The 17,747-nt window shown below is 38.9% G+C and overlaps 1 protein-coding gene across 7 annotated transcripts in view; it reads right to left on the bottom strand.

The window, feature by feature from the left end:
- Positions 1-17,747, bottom strand: part of HOOK3 (hook microtubule tethering protein 3) — a 78,673-nt gene that overhangs the window by 59,487 nt on the left and 1,439 nt on the right. For 5 of the 7 annotated variants that reach the window (XM_003643039.6, XM_015280495.4, XM_004949342.5 and 2 more), the window contains exon 2: positions 5,653-5,738. In XM_003643039.6, the coding sequence (XP_003643087.2) occupies positions 5,653-5,738 (86 nt within the window). Of the gene's footprint in view, positions 1-5,652; positions 5,739-10,259; positions 10,346-17,747 lie in introns of all 7 variants that reach the window. The other 2 variants (XM_046905620.1, XM_040655803.2) reach the window with 1 other exon arrangement.

The following is a 17,747-nucleotide window of genomic DNA, read 5'->3' as shown; positions in this document are numbered from 1 at the left end:
AAAAAAAAAAATGAAGCAGTTAGGGAAGAAAACTTATATATATATATATATATATATATATGTATTTTTAAATGAATAAGGCTCTTAAGAGTTGGTGTGGTAGGCAAGATTAGAGTCTCCCAGCAAGTATTCTAATTTCTGGAATTACAGTGTTGCATTTGCTGCAAAGTACTGTTAGATTTACAGCTGTATCCTCCAAAGATAAAAAGGTTCTACACTGAACCCTTCCTCTCTTATTTTTTCTTTTTAGGGGCAAGTCTGGAAATTCAAGCAACATATCTGCAATCATATATGCAGCAGATCAGCAGCTATATCAGTGATTAAATTAGGGCACAGTCTTTGAAGACAAATCTTGCTCCTGATTCATCACCTCTCCTGTATTCCATTTTCTGCACAATGTCTTCTTCACAATGTACCACGGTCTTTAAGCATTCCATCAACATACGATCATAAACAGCAACATTTCTCTACTGACACATTTCAACTACTATTTTTACATTCTGTTACAGACTGTGGTGAAGATCATGACATACTTCTTTTCCTCTGACATACCATCTGCAAACATATAGCTGGAAGAAAGGAGTTAATTACTTGTTAAACCAACGACTCCAAACTGCTTCCATTCAAAAAACAGTACAGTTCTAGCACAGACAAAAAAACCCAGAAGTATGAAACAGAAAAAACAATGTCTTATCCAGAGTTTCATCTGGTTTTGAAGCAGACATTTTTCAAATAGCTTCTGAATGGCCTCTCTGGCCTCAGAGATGAGTAAGTCTAAGCACAAAATTAATTCAGTACATACAGGATCAACCAGAGATGAGAAAAATTAATGTTCGTGTTTTACATTAAATAAATGTACCTCTTTGCAAAAGGTCTTTATTTGCTTAACTTCTCAATTACAAGATCATTTGGAAAAAAACCTGTGAGCTGAAAACACACAGACCTACTTGAACTGCTTCAATTGGAGCTCTGGTGTTCAAAAAGGACCCTAGTGTATTCTGGATGGGTACTCTGCCAATCACAAGCAGGGTATGCTCAGAGACCCACTACTAGCAAATGTTTACCCAGCTCAGTAAGAAAGCAAGGTATCTGTGCCTCACCAGGAAAAAAAAAAAAAAAAAGACCACTGGGTCCTTCTTAAGGACTGTATCTCATCATTTTATTAATTATAGTCGGTCACAAATTTCCACTGCTTCAAGATCACAGTGCCATGAATATGTCAAATTCTTGATTTACCATTTTAATTGTAAATAATTACTCTATAAGCATAAAGAACTGTCTGCAAGCAGAATCTTACTCTGACTGACTGGTAGAGTAATGCTACATACTCCATCTTTAATAATAAGGACATAACAGAGGAAGAATCACAGTATTTCATGATCACCTCCAACTCTGGATGTCTGTACATCAATAGCAAATGAAAAAATGTTGTCATTTACTACTGCAATTAAAGTAACACATGCAAATGCACTCACTTTCTTAATGAAGTTTTGTACTACCTATACCCTTATATCATAAGACAAAGTTAAAGAAGATCCCTGGGAATTACATCTTAAGAAGGAGTGATAGCCATTTTCCACAGGTTTCTCTGGTTTTTAATTTTAATGTATACAAATCTCATGGAGAACCCAAGGTCCAGAAACTGGTAAGCAATCCACTCTAAGTCACAACAGTATTAAGAACAGTGTCACCAAATCCCTTCAGGAGCATTTCAATCCATGTTACACAATAATCATTAGCATACTGCAAAAATGTTTTGCCAGGTTGGCATCAACAATCAAGCAAATTTAGAATGATCACCCCTTTCCTCATGTATAAATCACCTCAGAATCATTCGAAGTGTCTTGTTATACTTTTAGTTTTGCCCTCATAATTCCTATTAAGATTCAGAATCAACACTAACAGCAGCATTTTTCTCCGTATTGAACCAACAGAATTAACCATCTGTAACCAAAAGTTTCCATTAGAATTTCTAGAAATACTTTTTTATAAAAAGGGTTTGGGAAGCTGGTAGCTCATTCACCACTTTTGCTGCTTTGGTAATCACAAGTCAATCATACCCAGAGCTCTCAAGCTCCCTTTGTCCACATCCTAAGGATAGATGCTGTCATTTCGTACAGCAATGTTTGAAAAAAAACATCACCTAAGCAAATACATAAATTTATAGCAGAGAACTGAGCAGCCAAGATAAGAAAGTCTACCAGTTCTGTGTGAAGATATATTGCGCTGAACAAGTAACCAGAAAACTCACTGGAGCACCACTGTTACTTTGAGATTATTTGCTTGTACCATTTTGAATTTCCATTTTGAACAGAGGAAGTTCTTAAACCTATATCCAAAGTTGGGGAATCTACTGCATTAGATAACTTAGCAAATTTACAAAAGCAATTACATATCAGTTGACTGCTGCCTAGCCTCTCAATAGCATTGCAGGCAATTGGGACTTTTCTTCAGAACACAAGATACCTACTGTTGTCAACAGTGTTATCACTTCATGTGATGCCACTTGTATCAGTGCTCTACCACATCCAACTTATTTTGTATGCAAATTTTCCTTTATTTAAGCAACCATCTCTTCAAATCATAGATGCCAAGAGACAGAAATATTCTCTGAAAGAAAAGAAAACCAGCCCACTGAGCATAACACCTGATTATTACTCATTTTAACAGTGGTGCAGCAAGCTGCTTTAAGAAATAACTGTTTACTAAGAAGATCCCTCTAGAAGGAACACATAAAAGCATGGTCTTTGTATTTTACATGTGTCAAAACATACACAGTATGCTGCAATGTGTAATATCACAAATGAATAATTCAGTAAGAGGGGCATAACGCACAGGCTACAATCAAAGTACTAAAAGAAGAGTACAAACAGTTTCCAGAACGGAATAAAAGGAAAATTTTGCTTTTCTGGGGATATCAACGGACAATAGGAAACACACAAATTCTTCTCCATTAGCACTGGAGAATTCCTTTCAATCACACTTTAACCTGAAATTCAAACATAAAGGTTTTATGATAAAAACAGAGAAGGTGTCTTTCACTGTTTTCACCAAAACCTGTTTATTAACATCAGAATCCGTAAGTAAAACACTCATGCTTGCTTACATAAATCACAGTTCTGCCACATGATACTGCACACTATGTTCTTGAATAGCTTCTGAAGGTGTAATTCCCTCTTCTTCATACAGCCTCTTAAAGCAATTTTATGCAGAAAATTCTGCTATATGAACTGACATTTCTGCAGAATGGTCTCTACTTACAAACACAGGCTACTACCTCGAGGGTAAAAAATGTTGAGGAAAAACATACATCAAGCCCCCTTCTCAACAGCTGATACAAGGCATGGCTTGTTATTTCTTGTTGCTCCCTGAAACATCCTCAACATAAACCAGTGTCAACTTTAACTTGTTTGAACTACTGCCTGTCCTCATAAGTACCAATGGACGCTCTTTCCATGAAAGTGCAGGTAAAAACAAACAAACAAAACAACAAAAATATAAATAAACAGAGAGTTTAGACATTCAAATCTTAAAATTTTCAAGTTAATCTTAAAAATGTAAAGAACAAAGCTATCCTTACTCTCCTATGGAAGTATATCTAGATGACCAGATAAGGTTAACACCTTTCAGTTTTCATGAGAACTCTGCCTCATTCAATTTGAGTTCTTCAATGACTGCATTTTCTTACCGAGTGCTGGGTCCTGCACTTTGGCCACAACAACCCCAGGCAACGCCATGAGCTTGTGGCAGAGTGGCTGGAAGACTGTGTAAAGGAAAAAGACCTGGTGGTATTGGTTAATGCTCAGTTGAACGTGAGCCAGCAGTGTGCCTGGGTGGCGAAGAATGCTAACAGCATCCTGGCTTGTATCAGAAATAGTGCTGCCAGCAGGAGAATGGAAGATCAGCCTCTATACTCAGCTCTGGTGAGGGCACACCTTGAGTACTGCGTTCAGTTTTGGTCCATTCGCTACAGGAAAGACATCAAGGTGCTGGAGTGTGTTCAGAAAAGGGCAATGAAGCTGTGAGAGGTCTGGAGCACAGGCCTTAACAGGAGAGGCTGAGGGAGCTGGGATTGTTCAGTCTGGAGAACAGGAGGCTCAGGGGAGACCTTATTGCTCTCTACAACCACCTGAAGGGAGGTTGTGGTGAGATGAGGGTCAGCCTCTTCTCCTATGTAACTAACTGAATGGCCTGAAGTTGCACCAGGGGAGATTCAAGTTGGATGCTAGAAAATACTTCTTCACAGAAAGAGCAGTCAGGCACTCAAATGGGCTGCTCAAGGAGGTGGTCGGGTCACCATCCCTGGAGGTGTTCAAGAAACGTTAAGATGTTGTACTGAGGGACATGGCTTAGTAAGAAATATTGGTAATAGATGGACAGTTGGACTAGAGCTCTTTCCTAACCTTGATAATTCTACGATTCTCTGATTCACTCACAGAGAACTCTGGGGAGGAATGCTCAACCATTTCTTAAAGATGAATTGATTTTTACAGGAGAAGTACTAAGAATTGTTAAAATTCCCCCTTTTCCCCTTTATTTTTATGCATTACTGGAGAACCCTAAATAAGGGGCAGCCATGCTGGAGGATATCAAAATTTCAAGGAACACACATTTTAAGAACAGTAGTCTACTATTCTCAATGGAATAATAATGACAGAGTTTAGAAAGGTTTGTGTCTCATTATCTAGACAATAAATTTGTATTTCCACAATTAATTTGATGGGGGATTTTCATACTGAAGTTTTCAAGTGTTCACTGAAAATGACATCAGTTTCCAGTGACATGGCCCAGCTCACTCCTATTTACCTTCAATGAAACATTTCTCCCAGTGATCTCTATCAACGGGCTGTCTTGCTCTTACACACTTATACACCTGAAAAAATTTTCTTCTGTGTAGTTATTTTTCTTGTGACGGAGAGGGAACCAGTACTGGTAATACAGAGAGAAGGGTAGGCTGGAAAAGCCTGTTTTACACTTGCTTTGTATGTTTAAACATTCCCTGATTCTCAACTAAGTATTTTTCCTCTTACATCTGTTTGATTACAATTTCATTAAGATTAGCAAGATTTTGCTGCTAGTGCCAAGTTGGAAGAAATTGCGTTTCTGTAAAGTAGGTAATACTGGATATAGATCAGCTACGCTTCGGATGAGTACCTGCAGTCTCTATCCTCAATTAGTCTGAGACTTCAAATTAATGCATTTCATCCTATCTGACCTTAGAGTTCAAGGAAACAAAACCATTACCTGCTGCAACATCTATTATTCCCCCATTTACTATCAAGAATGTATTACCTCTGGAAACAATGAAACTAACAGCTTACTTCAATTTTATCATGTGAAACTAACTCTAACATTATGAGTAACTTGGGACCTTAGCTTTAACCCAATTCACTTTTCAGTAAGATTACACTTGAATAAATGTCTTCACAGCTTCCTAAGACAAAACTTTCCTTTTCTGACCTTTAAGATAGTTATTTGAAAGCTATGGAGAAGAAGTATATTTGTCACATCTCAGGTTAAAGTACTGTCTAAACGAAGGATTAGTCATGCCTTTACAGAACACCAGCCAAGCCTGAATCAAAATACATTTCTATCAGACACATTCATAAATAATAAATATGTATGCATGTAAATGATGAAATAATTTCTTACATTTTCTGAAGAACCTGGGCCATCACAACCCCACTCGTTAAATCTTCCACAGTCTGGCATGGTGCCTCAACGTTAAATGTCTGAATCTGGGAGAGAATGAAAAAGGTTACGTACTTTCATTTCAGTGTTAATCAATTCTTAAACATAAAAAAAAGCTACCTACTAGCAAATGGAACAGAGTAAAACCAACACATTTCTTGCAGGCACTAAGAAGAAAGAAGCTTAAATTTAATTGCAAAATAAATTATTAACCACTGCCATAGCTTAGTATTTTTGTTTTCAGAAGTACAAACACTGTATGATTAACTACAAATGATGACAGCACATTTCCCCCCCCCCCCCCTTCCCCCCCAGCATTTTATTTGGAATTTCTCTTTTAAATACTTCTGGAGCATATATTTGAGTATGTTCAGGTACACTTCTCCCAATGAACATATAAAAAACATATAAAAATTCTGGCATTAGAAGTTAAAGCTAATTACAGAAAACTCTCACAAGTTTCCCACAATCCTAAGACTTAACTGTTCCCCAACATTAGACATAGGACCAAAGCATAACACTGCTAAACCCTAGCTGATCCATACAGTACGAGTGTTCTAGTTATTTTGGTGTGCTTAGTTAACAAAGTGACAGACATTAATTACAAGTCCGTATCGTGACAAGACTCCGGTCTTCAGATAGAAACTAACATACCTAAGTGTTCTTATTCAGAACTGTAGAAGAGGAATAGCAAGGTCCATGTGACAAAGCAATTTGATGACAGAACTACTACACCTAAGAAATGAGCTAGGTCACAATTTTCCCTCTGTAGATTGTGCTCTGAAAACACTGACACAAACCTAATTTTCTGAGGATGCCGTGTAACACCTTAGAAGAAAAGAATTATGTAGGACTAAGAATAATCTCTTTAAAAAAAATACAAAAAAAAAAAACCCACAAATCAATAAATACAATTTCTGTATGGCTTCTATTCTTCTACTCCATTTTCATGCTTACAGCCTTCAGGCTATCTGCAACCCTCCCCCCACCACCACAGCAGCAAAGCACAAAAACACAAGGGAGAGCTCTTTTCTTCATTTCTCTTTTGATGTGGAAAAGAGCCTTCTGCTTCAGCAAAGCCTTTTCAACTGGCCTAAGGTATCCAATCGTTTACAATAAAATGAACATTGGTTTTAAGGGGATGCAGATGAGTTTTCCTAAAATATTTTTGATTACATGACATTTGGAGATTATTTGCCTACTTCTCTCTGCTGTTATTCTCCTTCCAGGGAAGAATAGGCTTCTTAGTAGGTATCACTACTTGTATGCACTAGAGATAAAGAAAGCCTACAAGACAGCTTGCAACTTCAGGCTACATAAATATCAGATAACATCAACTGTTTTTTTCTGAACATAATGTACAATTTTCCTGCTTTACTGGAATCTGAAATACAATGCTTGTGTAAGCCATTTCCCAGTAAACATCCTCCAGGTGCGTACCTTACAATTCAAGGCAAATCACGTAACAAAAAAATTAAGTAGGTTCTTTCTTTGGTGGAAAAGGCTCTCAAACATCAGCGTCCAGATTCTCAGTTACTTGGTAATGAGAAATAAGCACTCCAGCAATACCACCATTTACAATTTCGAGAACAAGCACCTCAAGTGAATGTTTCCTTCTTCCATTTACATGGGAAAAAAAAAAACTAAACCTAGTGCTTGACTAGGAGCAACAACGGTGTCTGTGAAAAGACAAAAAAAAAGATGAGCTCTCAGAGTCCGTCCGCTGAGCAAACTAAACAGCCATCTGTGAAAAGTCATGAATGATGCACACAGTCCAAAAACAAAACAAACAACTGTGTGGCATACAAAACAGACAAAAGTGATTTCTATGCCCTAGATAAAATAGATTTTCTTATAGCTTGGTCTGAAATACTACAGAAAAATTCCTCTCTTACCATAGAATCTGGGTACCATAATAGATGAACCAGACACTCAATTAAAAAAGAAAAAAAAAAAAGGAAAAAAAAAGAAAAAAAAACAGGAAAAACGATGAAAAACCACATAACAGGATATAAAATAAATTGCTATTTTGTCAGAAACTTCCATTTACTTAGAATCTCTGAATTATGGTAATACCATCAAAGGAATATCAAGCAATTCTGTGACAATTCAGCAGCACTTCAGACAGGAAACAATGATTTCTCTCTCATGAAATGTTTGCAGTGGCACTGAGGGTGCTTATACTTGAAGTTCAAGACATAACAATGTTAAAATTTTCAAGTACAAACATGAAAAATTCCAAATTTTGCATAATATCCCTTTAAATTATCAAAGCTTTAATCTCTGTGTGCTGCACAACAGCCAAACCAAAAAACTCACCTAAAAGCTCTACTCGGTAGGTCTTTTTCAAGTACAGTCAAAGCAAAATGGTAATTCCAAATAAACAACACTGACAATTAAGGTCTTTACCCATACTGCAAAGTAATCCAGTGTCTTGAAATTCATTTTGCATATTGATATATGAAACACCTCCTTGACTAAATAGAAGTGTAAGTAACAGATATTGCTACATTGAGGCAGGAATGGATTTTGCTTATCCTATTTTCAAGTAACAGAAAAACAAGGTACAATCTCTGCCATTTTCTAACTAATTTTATCATCATATTTTATGAACAAGAAAAGGTCAAAACTGCCAGTAAGGGTCAGAATGGGTCAGGTTACCCATCTGAACTACATATCCCACACTCACACATGCAAGACCACCACTGAAAACAACAGTGCTTTTTATTAGATGAGACAGATCAGAGAAAAATAACCATTAGTTATACAGCTTGTTGCTTTGCATACATAACTTTATGAGAAATACTATGTATTGTATTCCTTTCCTTTGCACACAATGACATTTCAACTGAGATGTTTTTAACAACTTTTATTCAGCTCTTAGAAAAACAGTACGGCATCTTTTTCATTTCTTTCAGGCACATGAAAACAACACATTTCTTCTCTTCCCATCCCAAATACATAACATCTAAAAAATTTATGTCAAGATTAAACTGTGAGTCCACTCTCAGATCATTCCACAGAAAACCAGTCCACTCTAAGAAAAAGCAGAATTCATTTTCCAGAAGGAAGAAGAATGGTAAGAATGTGGCAATACTGAAGCACAGCCCAACTGTAGAGACAGCAGATTTTTTTTTTGCATGCCTCTGAAACGCTTTTCAGCAAGGCCTGCCCTTATACTCTGCCCCCCCTGTGCACTGCAATCTCCTTCTGCCTGGAAGACTTCTCCCTCATCCTGCTGGAACTGTTCCTGCTTCTTGAGAGTCTGCAATACTACAGTTCCCCAAAGCTTTAAATTCATTCTCTGTTATGATCCTTTTTTCTGCTTCTTGGACTGCTAAGCCTTCAGGCTTTCCATCAATTTCCATGTAAGAACAGAAAAAGGTTATGTTAATTTGTTTGTCCAAGTATTAATTCAGAGCACCAATATACAAGGCCATAAACATACGCAGTCAATTTTTATACAAAACTTAAGAAAAAAAATTAGCATTGCAGGTGATTGTTTCAATACAAAGGGCTCTGATACTGGGAACTGAATTGCTGCAAGAACTCAGGACCCTGGCAAATCTGAATTACAGTTCTAAATTACATTATATGACTAATGAGGATTTGTCACATACTGGGGAAAGAAGGAAGAAATGCATTTCATGAAAAAATATTCACAATATGAAGGTGAGAACTGGACAAACTCAGTGCTCAAAATACACTAGCTGAAGTTTAGGATGTGGTTGTGGTGGAGTATCTAGCACTCCATGAAGCTGGAGGAAGACAGGCACAAAAAATGAAGGACAAAAAAAAACCATCTCCAGCATCCCTCCCTTCTCCACACAAAGAATGAAAGCTCTGTTTTTTGAACAGTGATTATATCCACAGCTTGCTCTTTTACTGATAGAACAATTGCATAATAAATACTACTTATTATCTTCTCCTAATATCTGAAATCTCTTTAGGGGATCTCAGGTAATAAAAATACTGTGTGACTGGGTTAATTTACACATAAAGGCAACAAAAGGTAAACAAACGGTCAGTTTCCAGACAGTTATTGTCAAGGATAGAGTACCTTCCAGCACTTCATGATGCTTCAGAATTATTTGTCCATTAACTATACTTTTGGAACTGGCTATGCAAGATGACAATTTGCTGCTCTGTACAGCCTACATCAGTAAAATCGCCACAAATGACAAAGCACACAGCTGAGATGAGAGAAGCAGCTAAAACATGCAAAAGGAAGGAAGGAACCAGTCTCAGTGGCATGCATGCAAATTGCAACAGGCCGTTCGCAAAACCTGGCTGGCAGCACTACTATCTTCTCCTTGGACAACCATGCAGTAAGTTATTTTACATGCTTTCCAAGACAGCAGTAGGCTACACAGAGCAAACAAACAAGATTCAGGCGCTCAGACAACCAGCAATTTTATTCAACGATTTAGATTGGGGAATATTTTTATTTGGTTGCTAGATTCCCCTCATTAAAATCTCAAGAGTTACTTTGTAACTTTGTTAGGCACTCCAGTAGCTGAATAAGGAAATGACAAGGCCTTTACATTACTGGCTGCGGTGTTTCATACCGATCGCAAGCTCAGCTCCACCACACCGCTCTCTCATTTCTCAAAAGACCCAGGGGAGATAATACAATGAAGAACAGGCATACAGGCTGAAATAAAGACAGGAAGACAACATTCACCACCACAGGCCGAACACTCAGTGTAGGGAGGTTAATATAATTTATTGTCAATTAATAACACAACCAAGCTGCGAGAACTAATAGCAAGTTAAAACCATCCTCCCCCCAACCATCCCCTTCTACCTCCTCCCCCAAGCAGGACTTGGGAATGTGCAATTGGCACTGCGCTCACTCCATAGCACACCATCTGCGTCACTCCTGCCCAGTCCCTCTGTGCTCCAGTATGGCTCCATAGCACGGGGCACCTCCACCCTTTGTCCAGCAGTGGGTCCCCTGGCCCTCCCACTCCACCACGGGCTGCTCCCCATGGACATTTGATTAAGACGGATAAACCTGCTGATGAAAAAAACAACACTACAGAGCATTTGTGATAAACCTACTGTTCAACACGTAAAATGAAGGCCTAACATAGTTAAGCCTAAACCAACAGTTTTTTGAGTTTTCACCCACTAATCCATTTTTTATTTAACAGTAATGCTTACCACTGATGCTTTATATTATTTTCTCAAAATACAAGCTATTAGTCAGTGCAAAACTGCTAGAGCATGACTTTACCACATTCTCATTTGTAGGGTACGTGAAGTCCATTAAGCACCAAATACCTAAGACTAAAAACAGCTTCTCATGGAAGAAAACACAAATTGCACAGCTCATTTACACCTCCGCTGAGCAGAGTGTAAAAACTTACACAATATCTTGAGTTGATCAACTAATATGATTTCAGCAGTGTCACATTAATGACCAAGCTTACGGAAGCTAATATGGCAGTATGAACCATATGACAGAGGTGCATTTTCACCAGAGAAATAAAATAGAACCATTCTCTGAAAGTAGATATCAACTACAAGAAGCCAAACAGGGCTCAGTGAACAGAAGAGAAAAGCTCCTTTCGTCTTAGATGAAGACTGCTAGACAACTAGAGACCAGAACAGCACCAGGAAAACAAGCCCAAATTGATCCCTGTTACAATCAAGTAAGGCAAAGCAAAGTTTGTTAGCTTCTTGGATAGCATTTAGAAAAAGCTTAGCATTCTACTAGTCCAAGTTTAAATGTCATTCTACCATTGATTAAAAAAAAAAAAAAAGATGGATGAACACAGGCAACAGCCCTCCACTTTGCAAAATACAGAATAAAAAAAGAATAGTTAAAATCTACATCTCCTCCCTCTTGAAACTATAATTTAGATGAAAAGTGCTGTCTCTGTTGATAGGTGGAATAAAGAATTCTCCTCCAAAGCCACAGAAGATGAAGCCAACAACAACAAACTGGACTGAAATATCATCTGCACAAATCTTCTGATCAGTGTAGAACCTGTCTTCACAAGATCACAAGAATAAAGAGACTTATCACCTAAAAAATGGGATTGAAAGGGAGACGGCAGTAAGTTTTCATCAATCTAAAATTTCAGCTTTAACAGATTCTACAGTGGGTAACACAGATGTAGTACACCACTAAATTTAGCATATCGTGCAGTTCAAGCCTCCTCCACTTCTATGAATTTTATTTCAGTGAACATTTTTCTGAGCTTCACCTATGCAGAACATGTCTTGTCAGAGGATGACCAAGTCTCATGATTCCTTAAGAAATGTAAGAGACACGATGGAACAGGCTGCCATTTTTTACTACTGTCTGTATGATAAGATCAGCTAAACCACAGTGGACTGTAGAAGTCCTGTTTGTTTTTGTTTTCCTTCCAGTCACTGAAGTGGCATTAGAGCTGACAAAATACTCATAATCTCTGCTGCAGTTAAACAAAAACATACTTCCACTTATTCTACTCTGGAATTAAACTACGGACACCTTGCTGCCATGGCAACCAAGGTCATGCAAAGGATTGTCATATCCAACTCCAGAATAGAAGAAAGGCCCACTTAATATTTTGCAGCTCTGGAATCAATAAAATACCCCCATTTCCTAGATCTTTAGTGACCACCATGAATGGTACAAACGTGTGTTTGGCTTCTAGTTTAGGTACCTAACTTAGCTATCCTGAGGGATGTAGCTCAAAAACAGACAAGGCTTCCACAGAGAAAAGAAAGCAGTTCACAGAATCTTGCAGCTAAATGGTATGAAAGCCTTACCACTTCCAGGGTTTTATAATCCCATCTATAATGCACTTTTCGTGCAGTACTCGCTCCACTACACACAGCGTTTCAAAACCATTTCCTGCACAGCCCCATGGAAAAGCCACAACCCTGTATGGCTCAAGGTAGCTCATTCAAACAGCTCCAGCCCTGCATTCACTTAAATGCTTTTGCCTGCCATATGCAAGAGTGTCGGGGGCTAGACCACCGCCTCTGATGTTAGAGAACTTTTCCTTCCAGCAAAGCCTTCTCTTCTTTTCCATGCTGTCTCTTGTTTATTGGCCTGAACGAGAAGCACTGGGGAAGTCACAGGAATGATTAAATCACACTGGGCAAAGGCAGTCAGCCAGGAGAACAGCACGTGCACGCTCTGTGAGGCAGGAAGCCACTGTCAGTAGGCTGGGGAAGGTGGTATTCCCTAATCCCCTTCCCTGGGTGGCAGGACATACCAGGTTGTAGGCAACACAGGCTACAAAAAGGACACCCACTTCTCCACACTTCCAGCAACACATTCCTGCCTTAGCCTTATGCTAGCATTAGTGGTCAACAAACTTTCTTTTTAATTTCATTTTTAAGTAAAGACTTAGACTTGCAAATTGAACTGATTAAGCAACACCAAACTCTGGAGCTGGAGAAAACCGAAGTTAGTTAAGTCTCTGAAGCATGAGGAAAACTTCAGTTAGTAAAGTTCTTTCTGAATTGTAAAAGTACTGAGTCCTTAGCCCACCTGAAAGAGTAGACAGCAGGAGGAGAAACAGTGTCTCATGTCCTTTTTCTTCTCCCTCCCTACTGCACAACTAAAAGTGCATGCAATTGCTCTACTGATGTCAAATGCATTGTAACAAAGACTTTTGACAGTTCAGGAAGAACAGAGCATCAGAATATTCATCTTCCAGTTCAAGAGCCTCAAAAAATATCCCACAATAATGACAAAAGAGCCAAATATACAATTCAGAAATTTTTCAATTAACTGCTTAACTATCTCAAAAAGATGGAAACAAGTTTGTCTCCTCACCTCCCACCTCAAGATGAGCAAACTAACAGTTGTTTCCTCATTTCCTTTGTACAGCTTAAGGTTTATGGTTCTCAGCAGACAAACCTGCTTCTTTTCCTGGTACCATCTCATAATCCACATGGAAAAATGAATGGGCAGAACTGAGACAGAGCACGTACTGAATCACACTGCAACGTCTTTTTTTCTCCAGAGATCACTACTCATCAGGTCTTCAGAAAGGAGTGAATTGAAAAAGAAAAAATGGCATAATTTGGGACAAGGCCATGACAAACTAAAATCTAAAAGAGTAAAAAAGCAACCATGAAGAGTATTGTCCAAAACTAACAAATCCTGTTCTCATCCTTTTCCCAGTCTTGACACGTTTGAGATATGGATGAAGGGGAAAGATGAGGAATGCATACAAAATGTACCTTATTATCTTTAATTACTCTATTTGTATATTACGATATGTATATTACCATTCTTCTATCACTTGTTCAAAGTCTTTAAGAGAAGTTCTGCCTCTGTTTTATCACCCAGAAACAGGTTAAAAACCCCTACTGTCAAATAATGGGATGACTATATGTATATATATATCTATCTCCAAACACAGTGAATGAGATGCTCAGAATATCAGCCTTTCAGATAACTATGCCTAAAGGAGTGTGACAGCAAACTCTGCCATCCTAGTAGAGGCCACTAAAAATAATAAAGGCACTTAATCTACTGGTCTGTTGCAGTAGATGCAAGAGCTGTGCCAGATACCTCCATCTATGCTCCAGAAATGCTGGCATGCTCAATGTTTTCTTCTCTCCAAGCAGTAACACATTCAAACAACCTTCTTCATCTGCTGTCATCACCAGCACAATCAGCCACTACTGATATTTGATGATTTTTCTTCAACAGGTAAGATCTGCTGATGCAATAGTATCACCAGAAGGAAATGAAACCCTAAAACTTTGTGGCCAGTGATTAAGGATTTAAAGAGTTTAAACAGGCTTAACTAGTTTGCTACAACCTTTGCATCCACAAGAAATCAAATGAGTTCTTAAAAGCATAAATGAACAAGGATCAAGAACAGCATAGTTTAAAAAGGAGACACAATTGGACAAGAATGGAAAACACATTTTAACTAGCACTGGTAGCTACATTCTGGTAGCACTGGTCCTCTGTAAAAGGGGCCCAAACAACGTTTACAAGCATTTACTTGAAGAGTAACAAACTCTACTTCAGCACTTGCTCACACGGTCTCTGAGTTTCAGACTAGCACAAGCAAACACTTCCAGCTGGACATAAGGCACCACACAGAAGGAAGTACTGAGAAGACTGTCCAGCCAAAACGGAGAAAGACCAAAGAACTGACACCACATATATGGTCAGATGTCTTTTTCAACTGGAGAAAGCCAAAACAGTGGTCTTGTACAGCATTTACAAAATTCCCACTTATCATAAGGCTTTAACATGTTTACCAGGAAAACTATATTTGGCCTCGAGGGTTGGAAGAGAAAGCAAAAGCAGGCAAGACAGCAAGCTGGCAACTTGGTGAAGGCAGCATATGGCAAAATAAGTTACCTACCAACATGAAGGAAAAAGTTCATAGCAATGACCTCTCTGAGGAACTGTGCTGTTTATACACTAATGCTAAGCAGTCTTTCCAATATCAGACCTTATTCCTATGTTAAAAAAGAAAATTTACCAAATTACATGCCAGAAAGCCCATAGACACCACAAGGATTTCAGATATTGGCACATTACAGTGCAACTGCCACACACACATTTGACAGCTCTCCATGTTTCAAGACATGACTCAGTGATGCATCTGAGTGAAAAGCATTCCTAGCACTGAACACAAAGCAAAACAATCCAGATAGTCATCTGTGAACTAGTCACAAGTTTTAAAGAGAAAAAAATGTTGTGAATCTGTGTTAAATATGCTGAAACAATCTTAAACTCATTGCAGGCTTACCACACTGCCATGTTTTTCTAAACAGTGTTGGCTGTAGTACTGCGTGGATAACTATACCACAGCGCCTAGAATAGTCTCAGGAGAGGCTTCTGGGAGATTTTTGGTAGGGTAACAGTTCTGCAATTACAGCAGCCTGCAAACACCACTCAACTATAAATATCAGCTTTGAGATGTCAGCAGTGGGGCTCCAGTCCTTCACTCATCTTCACTCTAGGTGCTACTACCCTGGCTGCCTCAGAAGGTCATCATGGTCACCTGCTGAAATGGAAGAAAGCAAAAGCTATCTCAGCTTAACATCCCACACAAAAAAATTATTCAGGAACCCACACCACAGAGCTCTTGGAGAGGTAGAAGGAGGTGGGGCGAAAGAGTAAAGAACAAAACATATTCACAGGTAAGCAGTTTGTTCTAGCTTAAAGATAACAGAAAAGGAACCTCAGCCATGCATGCAGGAAGACTTGAGGGACACACTCAACTATTAAAACCATGAGTTGGCAGAGGGAGGAGCAGTTTCAGCTCACCTGTGCCCGAGCCACTGAACAGTCAGTGTTGGCTGAACAGGTTCTCAAACCTGTGGAAAGCCTTATCTGCTCTACTTAAAACACAGACAAACCAGTTCAAGTACCTCTGCATGAATGCGAAGCAAGTAAACGGGGAGGTTAAACCAGTTCTTAACAACAGCCACCTTCTCTGCCACAATGGAAGAGAGTGGCCACCTGAGGTATGCATAAACTGTAATTAAGGCAACTCTGTTTTCCCTTCCAAATGAGCGGTTTCCTGAGAATCATTATGGGACTTGGGAGAAAAGCTGGGCAAATGAAAAAAAAGCCAACAACTTGTTCATACAACTAGTTTCACTGAGGACTAAGAAATTTTTTGTCAATTTTTTTTTCAAGTTTCGTGTTCTGGAAGAAACTGAGGCCATCTTTCGTCTTCATTTTTGTTGTTGTTTTATCTGAGACAGCTTCAAATCTACGCTCACACAAAAATACTGAAATAGTAAAAATAACGCATAACCCCATGCATTTATTCAGTCAGGAAATGCATTAATTCTAATGCTTTTACATCTACTAATATTTCTGCTGACCAAAAAAAAATAAGCAGCTGACTTCTTGCTTAGTTCAATGGGATGAAAAGGTTGGAAACGTAAAGTCATTTGCACAAACCATCACTACAGGCTCTACTGGACAGGTACGCAGTTTTAAGGGCCAAAGATCCTAAGTGCAAACTCTGCTCAAATATGTCATGACCACATGACTGAGTGGTAACTCCTATAGAGTTACTAACCCCCAAAAGACTTTTTTTTCCCCCCAATGGCTTAACATTTTAACCAAATTGAAAATTATTTTCAATGGTAACAATGAAGTTTGGTGACTGAGACAACTGAATTGGTAAGTAGCAACCTCAAACACAGCAAAGAAAAAAATGCTAGCTGGTTCCACTGGTTTTTAGTATAATCCAAGACAAATCAACATTAGCTTTACTGACATGCAGCAAGACTTATGTCTTGGTTCTGTCTGGGATACAATGTACTTTGGATTTAAGATGAGAATGTCGATATCACACCAACACTCCAGCTGTTGCACAGCAGAGCTTACGCTAAGTCAAGGACACTTCAGCTCCTCTCCAGCAAGGGGACTGGGGAGGGCACATGGAGCTGGGAGGGAAAAGCACCAGGACAGCTGCCCCACACTGGCCAAAGGGATGTCCCATAATACAAGGTGTTGTGCTGAACAATAAAACTGAGGGGAGTTGGCTGAGGGGCAGCCACTGCTCAGGGACTGGACGGGCCCTGGTTGGCAAGTGGTGAGCAATTGCATTGTGCATCATTCTTCTGTATATTCTTCCATCACAGTTAAATTATTTTCCCTTCCTTTTCTGTCCTATTTAACTGTCTTTACATCAATCCACAAGCTGTGGTGTTTGTTTGTTTTTTTTCTGATTGTCTTTCCCATCGCATTGGCAGGGAGTGAACACACATCTGTGTGATGCTGAGCAGCCCGATGGGTTAAACCCCCAGCTGTCCTGCTCTTTGCAGACAAGAACTGCTAACTCTAATTTCTATCAAGACTAACCCAGCCTCCACTAAATCTGAATGCATGGTAGTGCTGACAAGGCAGGCCTTCAAAAAAACACATATACCACTGGTTTATATCATGTTTGGTTGTAGGAAGAATTACTGTAGAGAGGAGGAAAGCAGCCAATGCCTTATTCCTTATTCCTCTGTGTTCTGTGTTCTCCCTTGCTGGCATTTTCTCAAGTCTATTTTGCCAGCCTATGACTAGGTAATGGGAAGGATCAACACTCCACAATACTCCTAGTAGACCA

Source organism: Gallus gallus, chromosome Z (genome assembly GCF_016699485.2).
Source record: "Gallus gallus isolate bGalGal1 chromosome Z, bGalGal1.mat.broiler.GRCg7b, whole genome shotgun sequence".
NCBI lineage: Eukaryota > Metazoa > Chordata > Aves > Galliformes > Phasianidae > Gallus > Gallus gallus.
The sequence above is the reverse complement of the archived record's forward strand: the minus strand, read 5'-3'. Positions and strand labels throughout refer to the sequence as shown.